At 36.3% G+C, this 27,300-nt stretch overlaps 1 protein-coding gene across 1 annotated transcript in view; it reads left to right on the forward strand.

The window, feature by feature from the left end:
- Window positions 1-27,300, forward strand: part of Tasp1 (taspase 1) — a 226,943-nt gene that overhangs the window by 153,751 nt on the left and 45,892 nt on the right. The window contains exon 12 of the mRNA XM_010634096.2: window positions 11,230-11,340. Coding sequence (XP_010632398.1) covers window positions 11,230-11,340 — 111 coding nt within the window. The remainder of the gene's footprint in view (window positions 1-11,229; window positions 11,341-27,300) is intronic.

Here is a 27,300-nt window from a genome sequence, read left to right on the forward strand (position 1 = left end):
TTATTGGCAAAAATATAAATCTTGCTTGTGAGTTATTTTGACAATTTTTTGCACACTTTTTGTGCAAAAACGAAGTACCTGCTTTTTAATCTAGGTGCTTTTGTCCTTAGAAGATTTTTTACTTTCTTTCATTTTCTTATTTGTATTTTTCCTTAGAGTTGCTTGAGCTTGGCTATCTTCTATTCATCTTTTAACTTTCTTGTGAATTTTTTTTAGTATATATTTGCAGTACATATTGATTACATTCCTTATGGGGAGTTGCTACATAATGTCACACATCTCAATTCTTTTATTATCTTCTTTCCTTCTTTTCCCATCCCTCTCCATCTCTTGATTCTCTTCCTATTAGAAAAATATCTTTCTCCGTACTTCCTATTATCTATCTTTTATTTTGGTCTTTATTTATATTTTGGGTTTCTCCTGTAAGAGAAACCATGTAATATTTAAGATTGTGTGTTTGGTTTATTTCATTTAACATTACGGTTGCATCCATTATTTTGCAGATGACTCAAGTTAATACTTCTTTATGGCAGTGTAATAGGATTGTGCCATCTGCAAATAATGATACTTGGAGTTCTTCCTTTGCTGTAGATACACCTTTTATATCTTTTGCTTGCCTAATTGTTCTTGCTAATGTTTTGAATACTATGTTGAATATAAGTGGTGTTAGTAGATATCTTTGTCTTCTTCCTGATTTTAGAGGAAAAGCTTTCAGTTTTTCCCCATTTAATATGATATTGTCAATGGGTTTGTCATAAATGGTTTAACAAATTGAGATAAGTTCCTATACCTGTTTGCTTCAGTGTTTTTATCAAGAAAGGATGTTGGATTTTGTCAAGGGCCTTTTCTGCATCTATTGAGATGATCATGTAATTTTGGTATTTGCTTCTGGGTTTTTTTTTATGTATTATATTAATTGATTTGCATATGTTGAATCATTCTTGCATCCCTGGGGTAAAGCTTACCTTGTCATGATGTATCTTTTTGATGATTCATTGTATTTTGTTTGCCAGTATCTCATCGAGAATTTTTACATTTATGTTCATTAAAGAGATTAATCTGTAATTCTCTTTTTTGGTTGGATCCTTGTCTCATTTTGGAATCAGGGTAACAGTAGCTTCCAGGAATGAGTTTGTGAGTACTCCTTCCCTTGGTGTTAAATCTTTGCTGATGTTTTTGTACAATTCAGCAATGAATTCATATAGACCTGGGCTTTTCTTAATTGGTAGGATTTTTATTACTTCCTCATTTTCATTTCCTGTTATTGGATTATTCAGGGTTTTTAAATATTCTTGCTGTAGTTTTGGTAATTTATATGCATCTTGGAATCTATCCATTTCTTCTGACTTCTCTATTTTATTGGCTTACACATCTGTAAAATAGTTATTAATGATCTTTTTCATTTCAGCAGTATCTATAATGATTTCACCTTTTGGATTTTTTTTTTCCCCCTGCACCGGGGTCAAACTCAGGACCTTGCCCTTGCCACACAAATGTGGAGCTACATCCCCAGCCTGCCCACCTTTTGGATTTCTAATTGCATTGATATGGATCTTTTCTGTCTTTTGTTGTTGGTGGTGGAGGTGGTTAGATTGGTTAGACATTTATCTATTTTGTTTTTTCTTTTGAAGAACTAACTCTTTGGTTAATTATTCTTTGTACTATTTATTTTTTTAGTCTCAATTCCATTGATTTCTGCTCTAATCTTTCTAATTTCCTTCCTTGCATTAGCTTTGGGTTTGAATTGTTCTTATTTTTCTAGGAGCTTGAGGTTCATCATTAGCTTACTTATTTGGGCTTAGTCTTTTTTTGTGATGTGGATATTCACAGCTATAAACTTGCTTTTAAGACTGCTTTTGTTGTGTTCCCTAAGTTCTGGTAAGTTGTATAGATATTATCATTTAGTTTTAGACACTGTCTTATTTCTTCCTTGATTTCATCTATAACCCAATGTTTGAGTATATTGTTTAGTTTCCATGCATTTGCATAATTTTTGTATTTTCTGTTGTCATTAATATCTAGTTCATTGCACTATGTTCTGATTATATGCATGTTTCTGTTTGTTTGCTTATTATTTGTATGTGTTGAGGCTTATGAGTTGATTATGGTGGACAGGTTTGTTACTGATATGGAGACCTCTTTACTTACTGTCTACTTTTCAGTGGTACCTTGTGGGTATGGCTGTTTGCTTTTGCCTCTGTCATAGGTTCCAACCACCTCTGTTTGGTCCAGTACTCTTCTCCAGGAATAGGCCACTATATTAATTAAGACTCTAAGGCAATCCAGGCATTGGCATCCCAAGAACATCAATAAATAGCAACAGCTGTATCACCTTGACTATATTAATAAAATCAGCATCAATTATAACATCAGATACAAATTGAATGTTGACAAACCATAAAGACCAATAGCCTACCACCCTTAACTGTAGAAAAGAGATGAATAATTATAATATGAACACTAAGATAAACCCAATATTGGTCTACTATTAAGGAAAGAATGAACAAGAAAAAGGAGAAAGAGCCAAAATATAGGAAATACAGTAGGAAAGAAAAAAGTTTAAAGAGAGAAAAGAAACTAAAAGAAATAAGAAAAAAGAGGGGGCCTTAAATCTTTATAAAACTTGAAGAAAGGACAAGAAAAATAATAAAAATTGAGAAAAAAAATTTAGTCAAAAAAAATTTTGTGTTATCAAATGAATGATTTTTTTTTTTCAAAGATCTGCAGTCTTGAGAAAAGACCAGTCATAATTTTCTTTGCCTAGCTTTAGGGAAAATGGGAGATGCCCTGTGTTCTCCAGGGGCCTCTCTGTCCATTAACCCCAGGCTGTAGTTACCATCCAAGCCAACGTGTGTCCTTGCTTCCACTGATAGATAGGAAGTGCAGTTGTCCCCCTCTGGTCTCTGCTGGATGTAGGCGATGAGTGTGGGGAGGATCAAGGGGACTTTTGGACTCTTATGTTAATATTCGTGAGGTCTGATCTACGCAAGTGTTGTTCTTACAGGATCAGGTTGGCTAATTAGTCCTTGCTTCTGCTGCCCAGTGCCAAGGGGAAGCAAAATGTAGAGCTGGCTTGGAATTTGTGGATAGTCATTCCTTTGTGTTTTGCCTACTTGTTCTGTCAGGCCTGCTTATTTGTTTGGGGAGTAGGGTGGGTCTGCTTGTGTAGATGGGATGGGGGAGCACTGCACATTTAGCCTGTGACCTTTTTAGTCACCAGTTCTTTTAAAGCTTCACTGCATCCTTCCTTCTCTTTTGCCACAGGATTTCTGTTTCTTTCTTTGTTGTTCCAGGTTCAGCAATCTAACATATTTGGGTCACCAGTTTGTTGCCTGTCTCAGTTGATCTGTTTAGTCAGTCTGATTTGTTTCTCCTCTTTCAGAGTCCTAGGTGCTCTCTACATTATTGATACCTGGCTCTCCAGACCCTGTCTTTATGTTTTTGGCTTCACTCATTAGTTGTGAGCTTCTTGATCTGACAAAACTTCACCCCGGTGCCTAGCTCTGGTTGTCCCTTTTCTAGTGCTGCTTGCATCCAGGCTGCCATGACTTCACACATCTATGGCTGAGCAGATTTTCAGCCCTTCTGTAGATCCAATCTGCTGTGTTCTCAGCATTGTGCCCTCTTCTTTGTCACCTATCTCAGGATTCATCTTGTACAAATAACTCATTCTAACTGCTCATTCTAGTGCTTACTCAGCATCATCATGTTAATAAAAGTTCAACCCATTGTCCACTAACAGACTTTCTTTTTGAGGGTCCTTTACCTAGCAAAGTGAGTATTCTCTTCTACAGTCATGCAACACTTAACACAGGCCTGTCACTGGGCTTTTTATATTTTATAAATGTTTAGTAATCACCTACTGCGTGTCACATGCTATTTTAGGTCGTTACTAATTACCAATACATTCTAGTAGGGCAACTGTACCTGTTCATAATATGTATATAATATCTGTTACTATATGCTGTTTTCTAGGTTTCATGTAATTAAAGTGTATCATCAAGGTTGTAACTTTTTCAGGAACAGCGTTTTTAATATTTGTATACACAGTATTGGAGAGAATGCTGAATACAGGACAGATATTTAATATGTTCAATGACTTTACTGAGAATGGACTCATAGTGAAGTATATTGAAGTGAGATACAAACCCCTACATATCATTGTGTAAATATATTTCTAGTTGAATTCTAGCTTTCTGTTTGAATGTCCTCCTGTATTAATGGGCATCTCTGTTATGGATTTGGGATACAGTGATTCACTATAGTGATACATGACAGCTTCATGATCTTTATAGTGTAAATATTGCAGCATTTCTAGACCTAGAGTTGTGAGCATAAACGTTGATAAGCATTTGTATACATAACTGTATAACCTCTCAATACAATAATAAAACTGAAAAATATTGAAGCATCCAGAAATGTAATAGGGACTAGAACATCAACAACTACTATTTTATCAGTTTTTCCATACAGAAGCTGTGAAAAGATATTTTTGCTACAGTAGTATAGATTTACTATTTACTTAAGCGACAGAGCTTGAGAGAGCTCTACAGTGGAATCAGGAGCATGCTAGAAGGGTTCAGATCTTGTACTACTGGGCATCAAGCAAGACCTAACCTTGCAAAGTAGAAATAAAGAGAGTCTCTACATGTGGCAAAATGGGGTATGTAAAAACACAACTCAGCAAAGGGAAGGTTCATGACCTGCAGCAACAGAGGAGTGTATAATGTTCTTAAAGGTCTGATGTGACACTTTGTTCAGTGATTGGTAGAAACTGTTTGGTGTACCCCCAGATGCTTATATGCATTATTTGATCATATCAACTTTTGTTTGCCAAATTCAGATAAAAACATTACCAGCATAATCCTCACGAAGCAAACAACATGCCTATGAGCATTCATGCCTTTGACTTTGTCAAAACCTAAGTATTTTTAACATAATGGAATCTGGAATTTCATGAGCAAAATTACTGTCTGCTTAGAATATTTTAAAGAATGCTCTATGTAAAAAAGAAAAGAATGCTTTATGTGTGCGAAATACTGACTCAGCGAAGTCTTTCACATATAGTATTTATGACTAGTTGACCTAAATTTCTTCAAATCCAGGGTATTTTCACCTCACTCACAGACAGTTTGCCAGTCAACTTGTCTTAGAATTGAGAGGTTTTTGTTTTTTCTTTGTTTTTGCTCTGTTTTGTGGGAATAGGCTGTGTGGGTTGCTGAGAATGATTTTTTTTTTGGTACTGGGGATTACACTCAGGACTTTGTGCTTGCGAGGCAGGTGGCAGCACTACTGAGCTAAATCCCCTGCTCTGAATTTTTAAATTTAGGAATACTATAGATACTGATTATGGGCTGTGGTAAACATGATAAGGTGGATCAGAAGAATAAGAACTGAGCATAAAGAAAAAGTATTTTTCCATACTAGGCTTACATCTCAGAGGACATTCTACAAAGGTACTTATTTGATCAAAGGCATGAGAGTGAGATCCTTTTTAATCAATAGAGGTATCATGTCACATTTCTTTGTCTAGAAGTCCACACAGTTCCAGCAGTTTAGGATGTCAAGGATAACAAATTTTAGTCTTTCTTAGGGAAAATTTATGTGGACATTCTGATTTTTAAGCAAAGTCACAATTAATTTAATAATATGTGTAAAAATTTCAGTGAGAATGAAATACAAGAAAGAATAATAAGCCAATTTTTAAAATAACAAGAACACCAATGAATATTGCAAATAATGAATGATGAAAAGAAACTAACTTAGATATGCTGTAAAGTGGTAATAATTAAATTCATTATATAGGAATAGTTTTATCATTAGAATTAATTATAGATTCAAGTACATATGAAAATTTAATGTGTGATAGAAATGCATTTCATGTCAGTGGGAAGAGATTCGTTTTTTTAAACAAATTTGGGCAATTCGCTGAACCATTTAGGGAAAAACAATACACCACAGGATCTCCATGGCAATCTTTATATCAGAATTAATTCAAGAGGACTAAAGTTTTAAAATTAGAAACTAATTTTAAAAGTACTAATAGAAAACTAGTGGAAAACTTATTTTCATAAATTTTTGTTGGAGAAGGCCTTTCCAGTAAAACTCTTGACACAGAACCTGTAAAGGAAAAACACTGATAGACTGTTTACACAAATATTAAAAACTTACCTTTTGCAAAACAAAAAAAATCATAGACAAATCCAAAAGATAGTTGACAAAGTGGGGAAAATGTTTGCAGCAAATATGTCCAAGGGCTTATTGCCTAATATGTAATGAGTGTAGCAGATTAGGGGAAAAAAACAATAAATGAATGGAAGAACTTTTTAATTTTGGCTTATGTTTAATTGATATGACAGAAATCTAACCTTAAGGCCTTAAAATAGGACTTTCTCACGTAAAAAGCCTGAAACAAATCCAGGCTCTCAGGCTGGCACCATGGCTCCATGGTGCATCCGGTCCTTAGATTCTTTTTCTGTCTGGCTATCTTTAGTGGGTGGCTTTATTTTTCCTGTCCACAAGATGCTGTTCTACTTCTAGTCACTGCATCTGAGCCAATTGGCAGCTGCCAATTAGATGCATGCTAGTACACTCTGCCCTTTAACAAGCTCTGCAGGAAACTCTGCCCTGTCACAAAGAGGTAAATAATTGCATGATCACACTCAACTGTGGAATCCAGAAACATTGGTCTCACAGAAGGTGAGATACCAGGGGATACTGGTTACAGGGGCTGGGGAGAGTAAGGAGTGTACTGGTCATCTCTCTGATTTTGCTTTTTGTTTTTAAACAAATACCAATGATAACAAATTTAAAAAGAGGAAAGGTTTATTGTGGATCCCAGGTTTTGGAGGTTTCAGTCCATGGTCAGTTGGCTCCATTGTTTTGGGCCTCTGACCAGGCAGCGCATCATGGCAGGGGGTGTGCAGCAAGTCAGTTACTCACCTCATGGCCAGGACAAGAAAGATAGGAAGAAGAGATTGGAGTCCCACATTTCCCTTCAGGGGCATACCCCAGGACCTGGAAGACTTTCCCTATTTTTTAAAATTTCCACCATCTCCTATTAGTTCCAAGGTGGAGATAAACCTTTATTATATGGATGAGCCTTTGAGGGACATTTAAGAGCCAAGCTATTGGAAAGGTGGAGTACTTAGTTACAATTCGATCAGAAGAAGTTCTGGGATGCTATTCCACAGTAGGGGAACTACAGATAATAATAGTAAGAATAATATAAGAATAAGAATAATAACAATGATAACAATATACCATATGTTTAAAAAAAGTAAAGAGATATTTTGAATGGTTTTACTATAAATTAATGATCAAGTTTGAGGAGATAAATATGCTTAGGTAAGCCCTATGAACATGTACAGTATTATAGGTCAGAAGCAAGCAAGCAAACAGACAGGGAAGGAGTGCAGGATAGGAGGGAGAAAAGAAAGAACTGTGCCACTTGACTTACAGGCTGTAAAGAAATTTGAGAAGTTAGATATATTTTTGCACCACACAAAATACAAATTTTTTCTTTAAAGAAGAAAGGATAATGAATGAGAAGGCAGCCAGTTGTGTACGCCACAGATGTGAAGGCAACTCACAGATAAAGAAATGCAAACAACTTGAAAATATATAGATTATATTAGTCGGCTTTCTATTGCTGTGTCAAGATTCTTGAGGAAAATCAGATTAAAAGTAGGAAAGTTTTATTTTGGCTCACAGTTTCAGTCATGATCACTTGACTCCATTACTTTTGAGCCTGTAAGGAGGCAGCACGTCATGGTGGGTAGTGCATGGACTGAAACTGCTCATCCCGAAGCTACTGACTAGAAAACAAAGAGTGTGACAGAGTGGGGCTGGTGTCCCAGTACTTCCTTCACTGGTGTGCCTGTAGTAACCTTAAATTCTTTCCCTTAGGCCCCACCTCATAAAGGTTCCACTGCCTCCCAGTAGCACCCTTTGATGGTGATCAAACCTTTAACTTTTGTACATTTAGGGGCCACTTAAGATGCAAACCATAGCATAGGTATTTAAGAATATTTGCAAATAAATGCAAAGCCAAATAACAATGAAACAATTTTTCTTGAATCAAATTACTAATAAAAGATTTGCTAATACCCACTTTTGATTAGGTTATGGGGAAATGGGTACTCTCAAATTGTTTCTTATTGGTGTAAATGTTTTAGAAGATAGTTTGAGAACATGTAGTAAATAATTTATGTAGGTATGTTGATTGATTCATTGACTCTACTTTAAAACTGCATTCTATTCATATGTCAGATGTATATGAAATGTAGATGTATCCAAATGTTCACTTTTACTTATAGTCACAAAAGCTAAATCACAAACTACAAATTCATCAATAATAAACTAGTCAAAGAAGTAATTATATGTCCAAGTGCATATTTATTAAAAGTATGAGCTAAATAAAATATATGTGTGTTGATGTGGAAAGGTCTACAAGTTATTTTGTTGAATTTTTTTTGTTGATTTTTTTTTTGGTACTGGGGATTGAACTTGGGTCCTTGCGCTTGCAAGGCAGGCCGCTGAACTGCTGAGCTAAATCCCTGGCCCTGTTATATTGTTGAATTTTAAAGTCATATATGCCAAGGTGCAGTGGCACATGCCAAGTCCCAGGGCTGAACTGGGAGGATTTTTTTCATTCCAAGAATTCAAGAGATTAGCCTGGGCAATATAGTGAAGCTCTGCCTCAAACAGCCAACTCCAGAAGTTAGGTACAGAACAGTTGAAATAACATGATCTCATTGACTGGAAAAAAATTGAAAAATGTATGTGTATATACTTTATGCTATGTTTCTATTTTGTTGTTGTCGAGGGTGGATTCTAATGGAAATACTTTGTTGTTAGTATGGAGATTTGTTTAGCTAATGTCAGTCAGCTTTCCCATCAGACATTGTGGATATGGCTAACTATAGGTCATTGCCTCTTTCCCAGTTAGACCACCTACATTACTTTTGGAAGGGGAATTCTCCAGAAACAAACCACATTATTGATGACACAAAGACAAACCAGATATTAGCATACAATAAAACATAAATAAAATTTAATAATAACAATTATTCCACTCTGGCAATAGCAATGAAATTAGCACCAGTAATAAATGACGTGCCATAAGAACCAATAAAAGTTACCACTGTTTCACTCTTAACAAAAGAAAAAAGATCTGCAATAATATAGATACAAGATAAACCACGTATTGGCATAAATATCTATCAAATGGAATACTACCATTAGCAATAAAAAAGAATTCAATATTAATAGCCTAGGTCAACTAGTTATCTAAAGACTAATACAGCTAATAAAATGGAGGATGTAGGGAAGGGGAAAGTTAAGTAAAACTTGAAAACTAAAGAAAACAAATATAAGAAGGATGAGAGAAAAGTGTGATAAAAGACCCTACTAAGGAATAAAAGAAAATCAATAGAATTTAACAGAAAAGAACCATCAAGAAAAAGAAGAAAAAACAAACAGGGCAAAAAAAAGATGAACCCCCCCCCCAAAAAAATCAATGAGTCCAAAAAATTTTCTGTATGCTTTTGATTAAGTGGTTTCTTTCTAGGGTCTGCAGTATTGGAACCCAGCAGGTTTGAATTAGGGATACTGCGTTACTACTAAGTCCTATTTTGTTTCCACATTCATGTTTTTGTGTGTGAATGCTGAGTCCTTTCTTATCTTTTCTGCTGGGCATAGTCTGCCAATGGTGCCTGCCCTAGAGATGTAGTCAGTCTGGAGCCACCAGTGTCCATGTCCCTCTGTGTGCCCCAAATCACTAAGTTCTCTGCCTAGCTTTACTGCCTGTGGTTGTATGATATAACCACACTTGCTCCATATTCCCCTCTGTTCATACATCCCAGGTTGTGGAAACCGTACAAGCCAAAGTATATCTCTGATTATGTTTTTGGCAAATGGGGAAAGAAAACAAAACATTGAGTTTTGTGCTATCCATTGGAGTGGGGCTGTTAAGCAATCTGCTAGATTTAATGCTAGAACTTTCAGACTTAGCCCCCCAACTCACCCCACCCCCAAATCACACATATAATTATTCTGGCTTCTCGCCACATCCTTCCCGGCTTCAGCTTTAATTTCTCCAGGAGTCTATGTCTAGCCTGCGACCTCTCCACAAAGGTCTGTTGTGGCTGTCTTCCACCCAGTCACAGTGACAGGGAGACTCCAAAAACCCTGAAGTATAGTTGTTCTGTAGCTCAGTCTTAAGTGATTAATCCCTTCCTAAAATGGCTCTGGGTTAAACCCTCTAACTGTAATAGGTGCTGCACAAGATTTGTTCTACAACTCTAGTTTGCCAGAGTAAAATCCCACACTGCTTTTGCAGTTTACAATGGCAGTGGGCTTTTCTTGGAGTAAGTGCTGTTCATTGTTTCTTGTGTACCCTGTGTTAGCTGGGAGCCAGGTTTAGTGTTCCACACTGGGGTGTCAGGAGTAGAGATAAAGGCATGTATTTAATCTATTCAGTTTAACCAGAAGCTCCCCACAATCCAGTTTGGTTGGTTTTTATTTTTACTACTCTCTTTGATTGTTCTTGGGTTAATTTTGCATTTGTTCTCCACGTGGTCACTTGCTATTCCATATGTTTGAGGAAGATGTCCTTGGGGAAGAAAAATGAGGGATTTTGAAATATAGTGTTCTTGAAATGCTCACAGTGGTTCCGTGTGTGAGATCCCCAGGAGACTAGGCTATTTCTAACCACCACACTCTCATGATAGAAATACAGTTTCACCCTTATTTGTGTAAAGCATCAGGAACATTTTTAAATGTTTGTAATAAAATTCATGGCTTATTGTTTAAATCTGAATTTAAGGTAGTAAATCAAAGCTTTTGGTGGTGTACTTCTGACAGTAAGGAGAGGCTGGTAAGTGATCCCTAGGAGCTGATCAAAGGGAGTGATTGAACACTTTTTTATGTATTTGTGTTTTGGTCCTTTAATCTGGTAGTGTTTTCAATTCCTCTCTGAATATGCACCCTTCATCCCCTACTTGTCATTTTGACAGCATCTGCCACTGTCTTTGCCAAATGACCACTGTTCATGGTGTAAGCCTGCCTTTGCCATCCAGTCCATATGAGGTATGAACAATGATTTTCAGAAAATGGACATCTTTCAAGATCTTATTCATGCCACATTTTTGTTCTAGTAATCAAATGAAAATTGAAAACTAGAAAAGTAAAATCCACTGAAAATGACTGCTGGTCCTTTCTGCCAAGGTTCACCTTTCCTTGCCAGTGAAGACGGTGTGCTTGGCGGAGTGATCGTTCTTCGATCGTGCAGGTGTTCTGCAGAGCCCGACTCCTCCCAGAATAAGCAGACACTTCTAGGTAAGTTGGATATATCTATGTTGTGCATTTTTCTTTTTTTAAGGAATGGCAAGATTTATAGCCTCAAGTTAATAATTTTAAGGCATGGGAGGGGTATACTACTAATATCTGAATATACATATTCTTCTGCTTTCTCGATAGCTAAATCGGCAAAGGGTTAATGTTTATTTTTACATACATGCTTACAACATATTTTTCAAGTGAGTTTAGAATCTTGGACCTTTATAGTATTAAGAGACCTTATTCTTCAGAGCTTTTGAGGTGACTTTCAAAACAGACACAGTGATACAAAAATAAGCTTCTTCCTATTCCCCTTCCCAAAGAGGAATCAGAACCATCTAAAGAGCTTCTGGCCTAGTCAGTTCTGGCTTAATGGCTTGTTAGCTGCGACGCCTTTGTGCATGTGTCTTACTATTCCATGCTGCTTCCTCATCTGTAAATAAGGGCATCTACCCTCCCCTTCTTGTAAAGCTTCAGCGTGGGGGGGGGGTCAAATGAGTGCTTTTGCAGATTTGCAGATGTCCATCCAGATGTGTGGTGTCTAGCTAAGCACACCAGTGGGGACAAAGCACAGCCCACCTCATTTGCCAAGGCACAGACTTGTGGGATTTTCACTGCCCACTGGTTGTCTTTTTTGATTCATACATCCAGAGGGGCACTTCTCAAAAATGTACTTAAAGATGAAATATAAGTTAGCAGGAAGCATATGTGTTTTTTTTAGTTAACTTATTAATTGAAGTGTACATACATTTCAGGAAAGTGCACCAGTCATAACTGGAACTTCTTGATGAATTATTGCAAGTGAATCCATCCCATGCAACCAGCACTCAGATGGAACTTCACTGTAGCCCTAGGAGCCCCCTTGTGACTCTTCCTAGTCTCTGTCACCCCAAAACTCAACCAATATGCTAGCTTCCAACACCTTGATTATGTGAAAGGGTAGAATATGCATTCTTTGTGTCTGGTCTTCAGCCAACATTAAGCCTGATAGATTTATCCACATTGCATGAGGCAGGAATCTGTTCATTTTTATTACTGTATAGTATCCTATTATATGAATATAGTACAGTATATTAATCCAGGTAGCTTAACCCTTGCTGTAAACACCCATACAGAAAAAGTGGCTAGTGCCTGATTTGTATCGTATAATTGTTGTTAATTGCTACAGTACAAATCTCTGTACACTGAGGTTCTATAAGTCTATATAATAGAATGCCAAATGCTTCTTATGGGTGTAAAATTATTTTCTGCTATAGAAGCTAAAAGCATTTTCCTAAAATTTCTTCATTCATTGATTCTTTTTATATGAAAGACCATTACTGTATATCCACCTGAATTCCGACAACTGACCACATCTTCTTTTCCCTCATAGTGTTTCTACCTGTTATACCTGGTACTCAGGTTGCTCTGAGGAAATGTTTCTTAAATGATCATCTTTGTTAAACCAAGACAAATATTGATTTACTTGTTTGGTATGTTAATTATTGTTGAATCCTTTGAATATTCTTTAAGTTAGATAGGAGGGAATTGATTTTAATACATGCAGAAGACTTATCTTGGCCTTCAATAAAGGCTCAGAAGAATAACCCTTACTATTTGGGAGAAGAGAGTTATTAAAACTGTTTAATGGATTATTCCTAGGAAGGGGCATCCTAGTTCTTTAATGAGCCTGCACTTTTGTTCATTTGAGCGAATCCTGACTAAGCCCTCTTAGGATGGTGTAGTATAAAAATGCATACTCAAAGTATATGATAAGTAATAGTATTTTAGCTTATGGTAAGTAGTTTTTACTACAACGGCAGTGATTTGTAAACTGCTTCTTTTTATCTCAGAACAAAGCAATAAATATAAAGTGCTAACCTATGAAGTAAGTGAAATCTTGTCATTTGTCAAAGATAACTAGAGGGATTGATGTGTGTAAAGTTTATCAGTAAATCCTGGTGCACATAGGCTAATATCAACTTATAAATTCTACCAATGACATTGATTTTTCTTATTTCACCTTTAGAAAGTTATGAATATTCAGTTTGTGGCAATAAAATAAATTCATACAATACAGAAAAGATAGAAAACAAGACATGAAGGTTACCTTTGTAATTCCATTATCACAGTGACCAGTCTGTGCTTCTGGTTATTCTTGAGGGAAATATTCACTCTATAGAACATGCTCGTGTTTATTTCTTGATGATTTTTTTATTTGATGAATTTTTATACTTATGTATTCTTGTTATGAAAAAACATTTTTTTCTCCTATCACATCTATTCCCTGTACCCTTCTGGTTTTGGTTAGAATTCTAATTGTAACTTGAAATAATATATTTTGATTTTATTTGAAAAGTAACATGCTGTTTGTTTGTTTGTTTGTTTGGTACTAGGGATTGAACTTGGGATGTCGTACTGGCAAGGCAGATGGCAGAACCACTGAGCTAAATCCCGAGCCCAACATGCTATTTCTTGATTAATCAACTTTACATAATTTCTATCAGCCATTTCCTCACTCTCTCATCTATGTAATTTGAGGAATGTTCATGCACTTTCTCCTCTCACTCCTATACTTCACCTCAACCTCTATCAACCATACAATTATTGTTACAGTTAAATATTTGTATTCTTCCCAATAGCCATGTTTATCTTCTATGCTTTGATTAGAAATTGATTCCAAATAGTGACAATCAGTAACTAGCATTTACAGTATCAAGACTTCTAAGTATTGCTTACTGCATATCACATTATTGGAAGCTTAGATCTGTAGAGAAAGCATGTGTCATAACTTCTCTAAAAGGAGGCATTCAAATCTCAAGATTGGGGGCTGAATATGTAGCTCAATGGCAAGGCACTTGCCTAGAAGCACAGGTTCTGGGTTTGATCCTTAGGCCCCCCAAAAAGCAAACATCAAGATCAAGTAGATTTTTCTGTGCTATATCCTAATTGGTTGTTCTAAATCAGGCAATAGCTTAAATAGCTTCATATTTAGATCATGGCTCCCTGATGCTCAGTATATCCAGGACGAACCCAGGGTTTGTTTCCTACACATCAAGATTAAGGAAAAGAATTCTCAAAATTAGTAGAAGAAACTTAAAATCCCCAAATTAAAAAAAAAGAAATATTCAGTATTTCAGTCACGCTTTTGTCTCTAAGAATAGTATAATTAAAACAGTTTCTAACTTTGGCCTTTTCTGTTTCTACTTTTTTTTAATGAAAATCATAAATTTTGCCAGCAGCCTCAGAGATCTGAATTAGCTTTCAGGAAACCCCAGCCCTGGCCATCTTGAATGAAATCTCATGAGAGACCCTGCAATAGACTAGTCCACAAAACACTCCTGAATTCCTAACTCACAGAACTATGAGATAATAAATACTTGTTGTCTTAAATTACTACATTTTAGAATAATTTATTATGCCCAATAGATAACTAATAAGTCTTTTAAATTCTCTTGCCATCAAATAGCCCTCTCATTTGTCAAAAGAACTGTGATGACAGATCTTATCGGTGACCTCCTTCATTGTCGTATTCAATCACCTTTCTCCAGACCGTCTCCTTAGCCCCCTCACTTCCAGGTTCCCTTCCTGTATTTGTCATTTCACTCCCACCGGAGTTCTCTCTCTCTCATACACATGCAGCTGCCAGAGAACCTAACTATGGGCCCCAGACTAGAGGCAGTCAGTAGAGAACATGGTGGCCATGAAGTAGAAAGGGCAAAAATGGGGGCATGACTGAGAAAGCCATACCATTCTCAGGATCAGATAGGCAGCGGTCAAAGTGAGAATGACGTAAGTATATGTAATTAGCTTTTGGTACATGGAAGCTAAATGTTGAATAGCTGTCTATATATGTTACAATAAAGACAAAATATGTATTTCTTACTATTACTCCCATGCTTTCGATTGATTGATTGAGATAGGGTCTCATTATGTCGTTCAAACTGGCCTTGAATTCACTATACCAAGACTGGCCTTAACTCATGATGGTCCTCCTGCCTCAGCCTTCAGAAAGCTAGGATTGATTGATTATAGGTATGCACTGTGATGCCCGGCCTTTTTTTTTTTTTTTTTTTTTTTTTTTTGGTATCGGGAATCAAACTCTGGACCTTGTGCTTGTGAAGCAGGCAGTGGCGGCACCACTGAGCTAAATCCCCAGCTTAATGCCTGGACTTATTTTTATATTTTATTGACACATAATAAATGTACATTTTAAGGGGTACAATGTGATATTTCAGTTCACTGATACATTTTACAATGATCAAGTCAGGATTATTAGCATATCCAACACTAAACTTTTATTATTTGTGGTAACACATTTAAAATCTTATAGCCGTTTTGAAATGTACAGTACATCATTAACTGCATCAGTTTTACTGTACACAGAACCTTACAACTTACTCTTCCTACCTAATTGTATTATTGTGTTAATCAACTAACCTTTCCCTACACTCCCAACTGCACTCCTCTCCCCTATCTCTGGTTTCAACTTCTACTTCTCACCTTTGTTAGATTCTAAGTATGTCATTGTTCCTAGTTTTAATTTTTCTACAATGATATGCATAGACACATACACACACACACACACACACACACACACACCTACACACACACACACCTACCTGCCTACCTCTGCTGGTTATTTCCTTATAGTTTAGATGTAAACTATATAACTTTATGGAAAAAGCCCTGCGCTTACCTATTTACCACTAGTTTTTTTTGTTTGTTTGTTTTTGTTTTTTTTATGCCTTATGTTCCAAGTCCCAGCCATTTGTTATGGCTTGTATCTAGGTGTACCCCTGCCCCAAAGCCTCATACAGTCGTAGGTGGAGCTTTTTGGAGGTCGGTGCATCTAGGAAAGCTTCTGGGATCAAGAACATGATGCTGGGATTGAGTTATGGTATGATGTTAGGATTAAGGGTGTAAGTACTACCTGGGTAAGATATAAGGGATGGAAAGAGCTGTGGTCTTGTCTCTTGAGGCTTGTTAATTGCCTTGCTGCCTTCTGCCTGCCATGAATGGTTTCTCCTTTTCAATGCCCATCTGCCATACCACCCTTCCTTGGATCCTGCCAACTATGAACTGAATTATCTACAAACTGTGAGCCCCGATAAACCTTTCCTCCTTTAACTTTAGGTGTCAAGTGTTTTGTCTCAACAATGAGAAAACTAAGACACTATTCTAAATCATGTCTTCTAAAGGACCAGGGTTTTTCCCCAATAATTCATCCTTTCTCTTTCCTTTGCTTATAATTCTCTGCCCCGATACCATCCTGTGTTTAAGATCTGTATAAGATGTGAATCTTGAAATTCTCTGGAAGCCTTTTCTCCTAGGACATTTACTCATTCCTTGTGCTTTGTTAGCACCAAACAATTGACATCTCTTGTCACATTCACTGTGACACTTTTGGCCAGATGTTAGAGTTGATCTTCCTCCTAGGCCACCAATCTTAATGTTGTTTCTGAACCCAGTTTATTTGAAAGGTCTTTGAGCCCCAGTGTAACACACACATACATATAATGGTTTGAAGTATCTTTCCAGGCATTAGACAGTTCCTTTTCTGAGAGTCATGCCACCAGCTTGTGAACTATTTGAAGGCAGGGACTGTATCCTCTTAAACTTTATACCTACTTCTGTAGTAGGTTCTCAGTAATTTTTGAACAAATGAATAAGTGCCCAATGGAGTTTTTGTATTGATTATCTAGCAGAAATTTTTTGAAAAATTAATTACTCTTTTAAAGAAGTGTAATGAAAAATATCTTCATATGCTCAAAATAGCAATATGGTTTGGAAATTTGGAGAATGAGTGTCCAGGGTTTGGAGACAGTTTAAATGGATCTCAGCAGTCAGCCTCTGCAAACAGTCTGTAGAAGGACAATTTGGAAGTGAGCATGTTTGCAACACTCATCCTGCCACCTCCCACTCCCCAGATCATGAGATGCTGACAAAGCCCAGCCTACAGTTCTCATATTTAACACAAAACAAATGCTGGTTTCTGGATGAAACAGCTGAAAAGAATTAATTTTCTCCTCTGCTTTAAGAGAAAAGAAGCCAATATATTTGTACCTGCTAAAGTATAATTACATGTGTTTTCCAGGCCTCTACAGAAGTGCTTTATTGAGACTGCTGTTCATAGTATGGTTAAAAAATGTGCAGCAAAAGCATGTTAAGCTTTCTAGTGGAAACAGTGAGTTCTTTGCCATTTTAAAGTTACGATTAGATACAGGTTGTTAGTATATATGAAAATACTTTGCATAAATAAGCAGTATTACTTCTGAAGTACATTTCTTTCTTTGTACCCTGTACCCCATGGTGCTGATTAGAGCATAGTAGACTCTCTTGTGAAGTTCAGCGGTTCATGCCTTGGGTTGGCCAATAGGAAGCAGTAAGGAAAAGGGCCAATGAGAAACAGACTCCATATATTTGGAGAAAATCTTAAGCACTTCAGGATAGATGTTTATGGGCCCCAAGGAGCAAAAACAGTTGTGTCTTTGGGCATCAGCCTTTGGGCTCTTTCATCCTAAATGGATTTTAGCCCCACACTTTATCCAGAACCTGATTATCTGATGAGCACATATGGTAATTGTTACTTTGCCATTAAGTTAACCCCACCTTACTTACAGAAAAATTTCAAGTTCTTTCCTATCTGGGAATATATTTTATGCTGCAGAAATCGAGTTTTGTGTATAATACTGCTTCCATTTATTTAGTCTTTCCTTCCCCTGTATTTTAAAAATTCTTTTACCATGAAAATGTGTCATATATTTTTAAAAGGACATCACAAATTTGTTAATTGTGTCCAAGGATAATAATAAAAGGAACACCTGTAGACTTGCCACCCAGCCTAAGAAATTGTCTTGTTACCCATATTTCTGAAGCCTCCATGTGGGCCTCTCTGATCTTATTACATTGTTTCTCCCATTTTTAATTTCATGTTGACCCCTTGGTTTTCCTTAATGCATTTTTACATATTATACATTCCAAAAAGACATGTTGTTTAGTATTGTTTAATTGTATTTTATATATATGGTATGTCATATGATTTAGTCTATGAGAATGTTTGCGTTTTCTTACGTAACTACCTAAAAGGATAATGAGATCCCTTATCATTTTCCAGTTAACCCCATCAAATCAAACTGCTCTGTAGTTGCCAGCTAGAACGTAAATGTTGTGTTTGCCCTCCCCTCCTTTTAGAATAGGCAGAGTCCTTTATCAGATTCTCTTTTGTTGTTGTTTTTGCTGTGGTTTAAAAAGTAAAACAAAAATATTGGATTGAATTGATGCTTCCTGGAACCTTAAAAGATAAAAGATCATTTTACTGTAAGTTAAAAATTCCAACTGCCTTTTGGTTTTACTGGCATTAAAAACTTGGCGTGCACATATAAACACATGTACTTCAAAGGAGCTTCACTGTCAGGGCACCACTAGTATCTTCTTTCCATTACATGGCACACGCTACTCGGAGCACTTATGACTAGGCATTTCTGTGGGGCATGATCATAAAACTAGCCCTCAAAGAGAAGGCAAATTAGCTTGTGGGCTAGCAGGGGGGAAAGAGGCCTTATGGATTTTTGTGTGATGTTAATAATTCATCTGAGAAATGGAATTAAAAGTTTGCTGTATAAGAAAATCCAGTGAACTTCCATGTGGGAAGGTCATTTCTTTATTGCCTTAGCAATGCTCTGTAATTGTTGCATCTTAGCTATGGTTTTAAGACATGTTGTTGTTCTAGTTCTTATTTAAGGATCAGATAAACATATGTAAATAAGTTAAATGGCAAATGAGTAAGGCAGATCTTTTCAATGACAAAGTAGCACTAATCTGTTGTAGTATTCTGAGACTGATATTTTCAGAAAGTTTTTGAAATGCAAAGATGTTGATGACAAGTCATTATAACTACTGCTTTGTTTTAACAGCACATTTTGTCCTTTAAACATCATGAAAACACCCTTTAGAAATTGGAAATAGATTTTCATCTGTAATTTATTTCTCTGAGAATAGTTTTAGCTATTATTGAACCAGAATTTTGTAGAGTTTTTGCTGCAAAGTATAGAATTAGAACATAAAGATACAGAATATAAAGATTTGTGAATAGAATTCTAGTGATAAGTAGTACAGTGGTTCTTCTAAAACTCTCAGGGAAACATTTTGGCACGTTTTATAGTCAATTTTCATCTGCTTGAAGGGCAATAGAGATCACTGTAGCTTGAAATAAATCTTTAAAAAATTGTCAAATGAATAAAATCATGATTCAGTAAGACTTGTTTCACTAAATGGTTTTTGGTTTACCAGAGAACTTCTAAATGCCAGCCAGTAGCCCCCTATTTTCAATAGTTTCTAATCCAATAAACTTATAAAACAGGAAGGGAATTGAAATGTCCTTCAGGGCTATTTGACCCACATCCTTTCCTTTCAGTCACCATCCCTCTTAAGTCTTGAACAAGTCTTCGTGAGGATTGGAAGGAGGAAATGTTATTTTCTTGGCTTAATATACTGAGATTTTATAGAATTCAATCCCCATTGCTCCCAAGACAGTTCAGTGGTGAACGTTTTTCAGGGAAGCCTGCCAGCTCAGTTACTTCATAGCCTTAATGGGACATATGATATCTGAATCTTAAAGATCCCTTGTCAGGGCAATAAAGCATTTTTGAATAACGTTTTTTTAGAAGATAAACCCCCTACTGGCCTATAAAGAGAGAAACAACAGCAGGGAGTTGGGTGGGAATGTATGGAGATAAGAGCTGCTCTGTTTACAGTCTGTTCTTCCCATTTTAGAATGAATTGTTCTTTACTCACTAAGGAGTAACACTGTGCAGTGTGATGTAGGGTATGCCATTTGACCTCAGGCTAAGGAGCGGCAGCTGACTTGGCAACTGCCCAGCCCAAGTTTCTGATTTTAGAGTTCTGTTTTCCTTGCAAGAAAATCTGGAATATGAAGCCAAGCATGGAGGTTTTAAATGGGTACGGGAGCCAGTGCAGCTGGGGGTTGTTAACAACAATTGAAGGACAATATTTTAAAAAAGGGAAAAAAGGGGGGCTAGCTAAGGGCTTCATTTTGGTTAGAAAAGAGAATTCATTGGGATAGAAAAAACTTGCTTGCAAACTAGTGAGGAAATTTTAATTTAAACAGGATATCATGTGGATGATATTGCAAGAGAAGGAAGTAACCTGGGAGAAGCATCATGTAGAGGGTAGCTTGTAGCTGACATATTAACCAGTGAAGGCGGTTATTTAAATCCCACTAACAGGCAAGACTTGTTTTGGGATGTAGGGTTGCCTCCTACAGTGGGGTGCCACTAAGATTAAGTAGAAGTGCTCTTGAGCTATTAAATCCAAGAGGGATTCACTTGTTCCAAAATGTTAAATACAATTTTCTGGAAAGACTGGTATGCATAGGTCCACGCTGAATTTAGTCAGTCTGTCATTCTTAAGGAACACGTGTAGCTCAGCCTCACCCATCACTGTATGGACTTCTTCGCACATCTCACTTGTATGGCATGGAATGTTGAGGAGGCCATTTGGTGGAGAAGAATCCAGCCCAGTCCCTGTGTTAGCATTTTTCACATGTTAACTTACCTAGGAACTTGTTTTAGTGTGTTCTTAATGTTTTCTGAGGGGAACCTTTCCATGGTGGATATTTTGAATAGCCTCACAAATCCCTGGGCTTTGGCTTCCTAAAAACACATGCTTTCTTGAATTAGTAGTTTAGGCTGTAAACTCACTGTCACTGGCTGCTATCAAAGGAAAATGGTCATTACTGAAAGGCCAGGAGCTTCTGTAAATGGAAATAAACATGAGCCTGACCACAGCAAAGACCCATATAGCCAGCATTTTCACAGGCTCAGACGTGTCACTCCAGGCCATTCATTTACCCTGCATGTTGCCTGAATTCGTGGTCCTTGCATATAATAATTACACTTAGAAAAATCCTGGCACTGTTAAGTCGCACCTCCAAGATTATCGATATGATTAGAATAATTTTCAGTACTATATGGACCAGTTTTCAGTGTATGGAGTAATTTAGTCCTCAAGCTAGGAAACAAATTGTAGACTCCAGGGTCTATGAGGGTAAAAGGGTAAGAAATGCTAGTCTTTTACTAAAATATTAACTTTTTCCTTGTAAGTTTATTTGAGAAAGATGTGTACTACTTTTTGCTGGGTTTTAACTATAAATAAAGAATTTAATTAACTTAATTATTAAACAATTTGACAGTTATTTTGTGAGACAAACATTATCTTTGAGACAAATTAACGTTTGCTACTTATTAAAAAAACAGAATGGTTTCAACATTTTAAAAATTTCTGATGGAAAAGCAATTTGTTAAATTGTCACATAGTTTGTTTTGTTTGTCTTCATGGTTTTTGCGCCTAGGAGATTTTGCTCTGCATATGTGTGTCCTGTGTGAACAGGTAGGGTCATACTCATGTACCTTCATAAGATTTGGTAGTGTTTTAGATAGTCATAAGACAAGAAGCATTTTGAAAATATTAGATGAGTTTCACCTCATGCTAAAACATTCTCAAGCATGTTCAAATGTGGCCCCCCTTCTTTTTAAAGAAAAAAGGCACAACATCTCTATATATTATTTTCTATCTTTTTTAAAGCTAAACTATCTTGTAGATGAGTGTTTTTTCAAATAATATCATGTCATACTAAGTAATTCTAAAGTCATTTTAGTGACTAACAAGCAGAATTTCCTAAATGAGTATGTTATAAAGAACCCTGTTGATGCAAATAAAAAGGAAATGTTATTTTGTGATATTTCAGTTATAAATAAATGTGAACCCCAAGTGATAATGTGTGGAGTGTGTACTGCTTCTGCTGCTGCTGCTGCTTCTGCTTCCGCTTCCTCTTCCTCTTCCTCTTCTTCTTCCTCTTCTTCTTCCTCTTCTTCTTCCTCTTCCTCATCCTCTTCTCCCCCTTCCCCTTCCTCCTCCTCCTCCTTCATTTTTGTTTAAACTGTTCATGGTCAAAAATTTTTAAAACCCCTTAGTATAGATGGTCTCATATCACCCAGATAGAGCATCCTTATTACATTGTTTTGTTTTGTTTCTTTTTTTTTTTCCTCATTGAGTTTATTGGTACATTTTAGGTATATAGTACAGTTACATTCATCATTGGGATCATGTACCTCTACATGACAGGTCTTGGCTCTCATTTTTTCCCCTTGTCCCTGCCCTCCCTTCACCCCTCCCCCTTTACAAACATTTCATTTCCGTTTTTCAATTTTCTCATATTTTTTCTTTTCCCTTATTAGCTTTCCCCTACCCTTCCCACTTCCCCTACACCTTTAGCCCTTTTCTTCCTATTTCACATTGTCCATTATATCATTAGGATCTTATGTACTATTATTGTTTATTCACACCAGAGAAATATTCGGTATTTGCACATGTGTAACTTATTTATTTCACTTAGGAGTATATCCTCAATATGTTCCTTTTTAAATTAGATGTTTGTTATACAGAATAGTGGGCTTCTTTTTGTGTGTTTGTAAATGCATATAGCATGCTTTGATAATTTCCACTTTCTTTACCTCTTCCCTCCCCACCCCTTGTCTTCCAAGTAGTTTCCTTCTACTTTTATTCTCCTGCCACCCTTTCAAGATTCCACAAATGGAAGAAAGCATACAGTGTTTGTCTTTGTGAGTCTGACTTATCTAAGTTTAATATATATTATATATACAATATATCACATTTTCTTTATCCGTTTATCTGTTGGTGGGCACTTAGGCTGTGTCTGTAGCGTAGCTATTTTGCATTGTGCTGCAGTAAACATGGGTATACAGGTCTTTCTGTTGTGTGCTGGCTTTAATTCTTCCGACAGTACAATGAGGAGTGGTACAGCTGCATCAAATTCCAGTTCTATTTTTAGTTTATTTTAGGAACCTCCATACTGACTTTGATACTAGCTATATTAAATTACATTCCCATCAATAGCATAATAAGCCCCCCCCCCACGTCTGCACCAGAATTTGTTGGTTTTTCAAAATTCTTGATGATAGCTATTCTGACTGGAATGAGATAGAATCTCAGTGTAGGTTTATTTGCATTTTCTTCATAGCTAAAGATATTGAACATTTTTTCATATACCTGTTGGCCATTGTACTTCTTTAAATGAGGGCCTGTTTAGTTCATTTGCCCATTTATTGGTTTTGGAGTTAAGTTTTTTTTTTTTAGTTCTTTATACATTCTGTATGTTAATATTCTTTCAGAAGAATAGCTATCAATGATTTTCTCCTGTTCTGTGGGTGGTCTCTTCACTCTGTTTCCTTTGTATTTCCTGGGCTATTGGGTCCTATTCAGGAAATTGTTCCCTCTTCCCTATGTGTTGATGTGTTTCCTTTATATTTTCTTCTAGTAGTTTTAATGGTTTAAGATTATACTTAGGTCTTTAATTTTGAATTTATTTTTGTACAGGGTGAGAGATAAGGATCTACTTTCAATCTCCTCCACACAAATAACCGTTTTTAGAGGTGTTTTTTTTCCTCTGATGTATCGTTTTGGCCCTTTTATCAAGAATTAGTTGGTTGTTGCTATGTGAGTTTATTTTAGTGTTCCCCATTCCATTGTCTATGTAGCTGTATATATGTCAGTGCAATTTGGTTTTGTTTCTATGGATTCATAGCATATTTTGAAGTCAAGTATTTTTTTGTTTTGTTTTGTTTTTGTTTTTTGAGACAGGGTCTCACTATGTAGTTGAGACTGACCTGGAACTCACTATGTAGCCCAGGCTTGTCTCGAACTCACAGTGATCCTCCTCCCTCAGCCTCTGGAGTGCTGGGATTACAGATGTGCACCACCACACCCGGCTAAGTCAGGTATTACGATGCCTCTAGCATTGCTCTCTTTTACTCAGTGTTGTTTTGCCTGTTCTGGTCTTTTGTGCTTCCATATGAATTTTAGAATTGTTTTTTCCAGTTTTATGGAAAATGTCATTAGTATTTTGTTGGAGATTGCAGACATTGAGTCTGTTGGTCACTTTTGCTAATATGGTCATTTTAACAACATTCTGCTGATCTGTGAACATGGAAAGTCTTTGTATCGTCTTCAGTTTTTTTATTTAATTCTCTTTAATTTTCACGTAGAAGTCTTTCATTTCCTTGGTTAAGTTGGCTCCTACTTAGATATTTTTCTTTTTTCTGGTACCAGGAATCGAACTTAGCACCTTGCACTTGCCAGGCAAGCACGATGCCACTGAGCTATATCCCCAGACCCTACTTATGTATTTTTAAGATATTGTGTGAAGAATTGTTTTTCTGATTTATCTCTCAGCAAGTTTATTATTCGTGTAGAAAAGCTATTGATTTTTTTGATGTATGTTGATTTGAGACAGGTAGTGGAACCACTAAGCTAAATCCCTGGCCCTTGATGTATGTTGATTTGAATCCTGCCACTTTGATAAATTTGTTTAGCAGACCTAAAAGTCTTCTCGTGAACTTATCTTCTAAGTAAAGGTTCATATCATCTGCATATAGGGATAACTTGACTTCTTCCTTTGCCATTTGTATCCCATTTCTTTCTTTCTCTTGCCTAATAGCTCTGGCTAAAGTTAAGTACTATATTGAACAAAAGTAGTAAAAGTGGACACTGTTTTCTTGTTCCTTTTTTTGTTTGTTTGTTTTTTGAGACAGGGTGTCACTATGTAGTTGAGACTAACCTGGAACTCACTGTATAGCCCAGGCTGGTCTCGAACTCACAGCGGTCCTCCTTCCTCAGTGCTGGGATTATAGGAGTGCTCCACCACGCCTGGCTGTTCTCTTGTTCCTGATTTTTGGGGACATCCTTTCAGTTTTTCCCCATTCACTTATGTTAGCTGTGGGTTTTTTTGTATTATCGTGCTTGTTACATTGAGCTAAGATTCTTCTGTACCTACTTTCTTTGAGTCTTATCATGAAGGGATTTTGAATTTTGTCAGAGGTTCTTTCTGCATCTCTGAGATGACTTGTGATATTTATTCTTGATTGTATTTATGTGATATATTAAATTTATTGATTTGTATGTGTTGAACCATTTTGCATCTTTAAGATGAAACCTGTTTGATTATAGTGTATGATAATGTGTTGTTGAATTCTGTTGGAAACAATTTTATTGAGAAATTTTTCATTTATTTTATTTGTTTTTAATTGTTGCGTGGTACGTATTCCATCAGCGTACGATAGTCATCTCATATATCTGTCTACCAGTAAACAGTGTTTCCAGTTTCTTGATAATTAAAACTGCTTCAGTGAATATTCTTATATATATATTTAATGCATGTAAGAGCATATCCGTAGAATAAATACTTAGAAGTAAAGTTGTTAGGTTCATATGTATTTTTTTAAATGTCCAGTCCTCCTCCTTGCTAAATTCCATATTTGTTAATTTTCCTAAAATTTATTTGTATCTGCTCATCAGTATTTTCAATATTTTCAGTCATTTGATATTAAAGTGGTGACATTTTTGAGTCTTCTGACGTCTTCTGACGTGCATGCACATTCCCAGTGGAACTGAACAGTATGACCTTATGCCTTCTTATTTCAACTCTTATACTGTAAGCGTGTGCTTTTAATGGTCTATTTAGTGCCATATTTTTTACATCTTTTGTTTTTTGTTGATGATTTAATTTTTTAAAATGGCCCCTCTCCAAGCATAATGCTAAAATGTTTCTGGTGTTCCACTGTGCAAGAGGGTAGTGATGTCTCAGAGAGAAAATGAGCTTACCTCAGGCATGAGCTATGGTGCTCTTGGCTGTAAATTAATTGCTAATGAATGAACAATGTGGGACATCTAACAAAAGGATAAGGAGGCTTAATCATGTAGGTGTGAGGCTGTTTCAAAAAGTCCTAAGGGCTGGGGATTTAGCTCAGTGATGCCTGCCACCTACCTCTCAAGTACAGGGTCCTGAGTTTGATCCCTGGTACCGCCAAAAAAAAAAAAAAGTGCTAAGGTAATATCTCTAATGAAGATATGTAAAACATGGGAAAGCAGTTGAATTTGTGTGTTCATGAAATAAAGATCAATTTTGGAACATAAAATAAAACAAAACAAAAAATGTGAGCAATATTGTAAGACTTTTCAAAGTCAAAGAGATTTCAGGCACATCTGGAACCAAGGAAATGTTAAGTCCTTGTTGGCTAGCATTTTATTATAAAGAAATACTGTATTACATTTATTATTTATAATATATATTAAAGATTTCTTTAAACAGAAATATACATAAAATAGGGTTATTTATTGATAAGTTGTTGAAAATATTGTGAGCAAAGGGCTCCACAAAATTGTTACTGTACTCTGTCTCGGAACAATGGCTCAGTGTTTGCTAATATGAGGCTCATCACAACCCTATAGAACATATCCACCACACATTCTGAGACTGTATTTTTTTTTAAGTACTGGGAATCAAACTCAGGGCCTCATGCTTGCCAGGCAGGTGCTGTGCTGCTGAGTGAGCCACATCTCTGGCCTGAGGCTATATTTTTAAGTAGCTGTATTCTCATCATCATTTTACTAAGGTAGAACAGTTTTTCATGTGATTCAAAGTCATTCATATTCCCTTTCCTTACCTTCTTTTTGCTTTTTTTTTGGATATTACCATATTCTTATTGATTTGGAACAGACTTTTATATATTGAGAAAATTAGCCATTTGTGTTATGAATTGTACATATTTCCCCAAATTTGTCATTCATTTCTTAACTTTTTTCCCTGTGGGGGCAAAAGACTACACTATGTAGATAAGCACAGTGTAAAATCTCCTATGCTCTAAGAACCATCAAAAAATAGACAAAATGCTCTTTTATCTCTACTGGTTTAATTTCAGGGTAATATGATGATGGATGAACATAAGTTTTGAGTCCCAAGAATTCAGCTTGAATTCTAGTTTATGCACTTGCTAAATAACCCAAGCCATGCTATGTTCCTTCCTGAGCCTCAGGTTTCCTGGCCAGACTTGGCTGAGTTCTGCAGCACAGAACAATATCTTGCTCATGATAGATACTCAATGT

Source organism: Fukomys damarensis, unplaced genomic scaffold (assembly GCF_012274545.1).
Source record: "Fukomys damarensis isolate Sample0158 unplaced genomic scaffold, DMR_v1.0_HiC HiC_scaffold_7, whole genome shotgun sequence".
In the NCBI taxonomy this organism is placed as follows: Eukaryota; Metazoa; Chordata; class Mammalia; order Rodentia; family Bathyergidae; genus Fukomys; species Fukomys damarensis.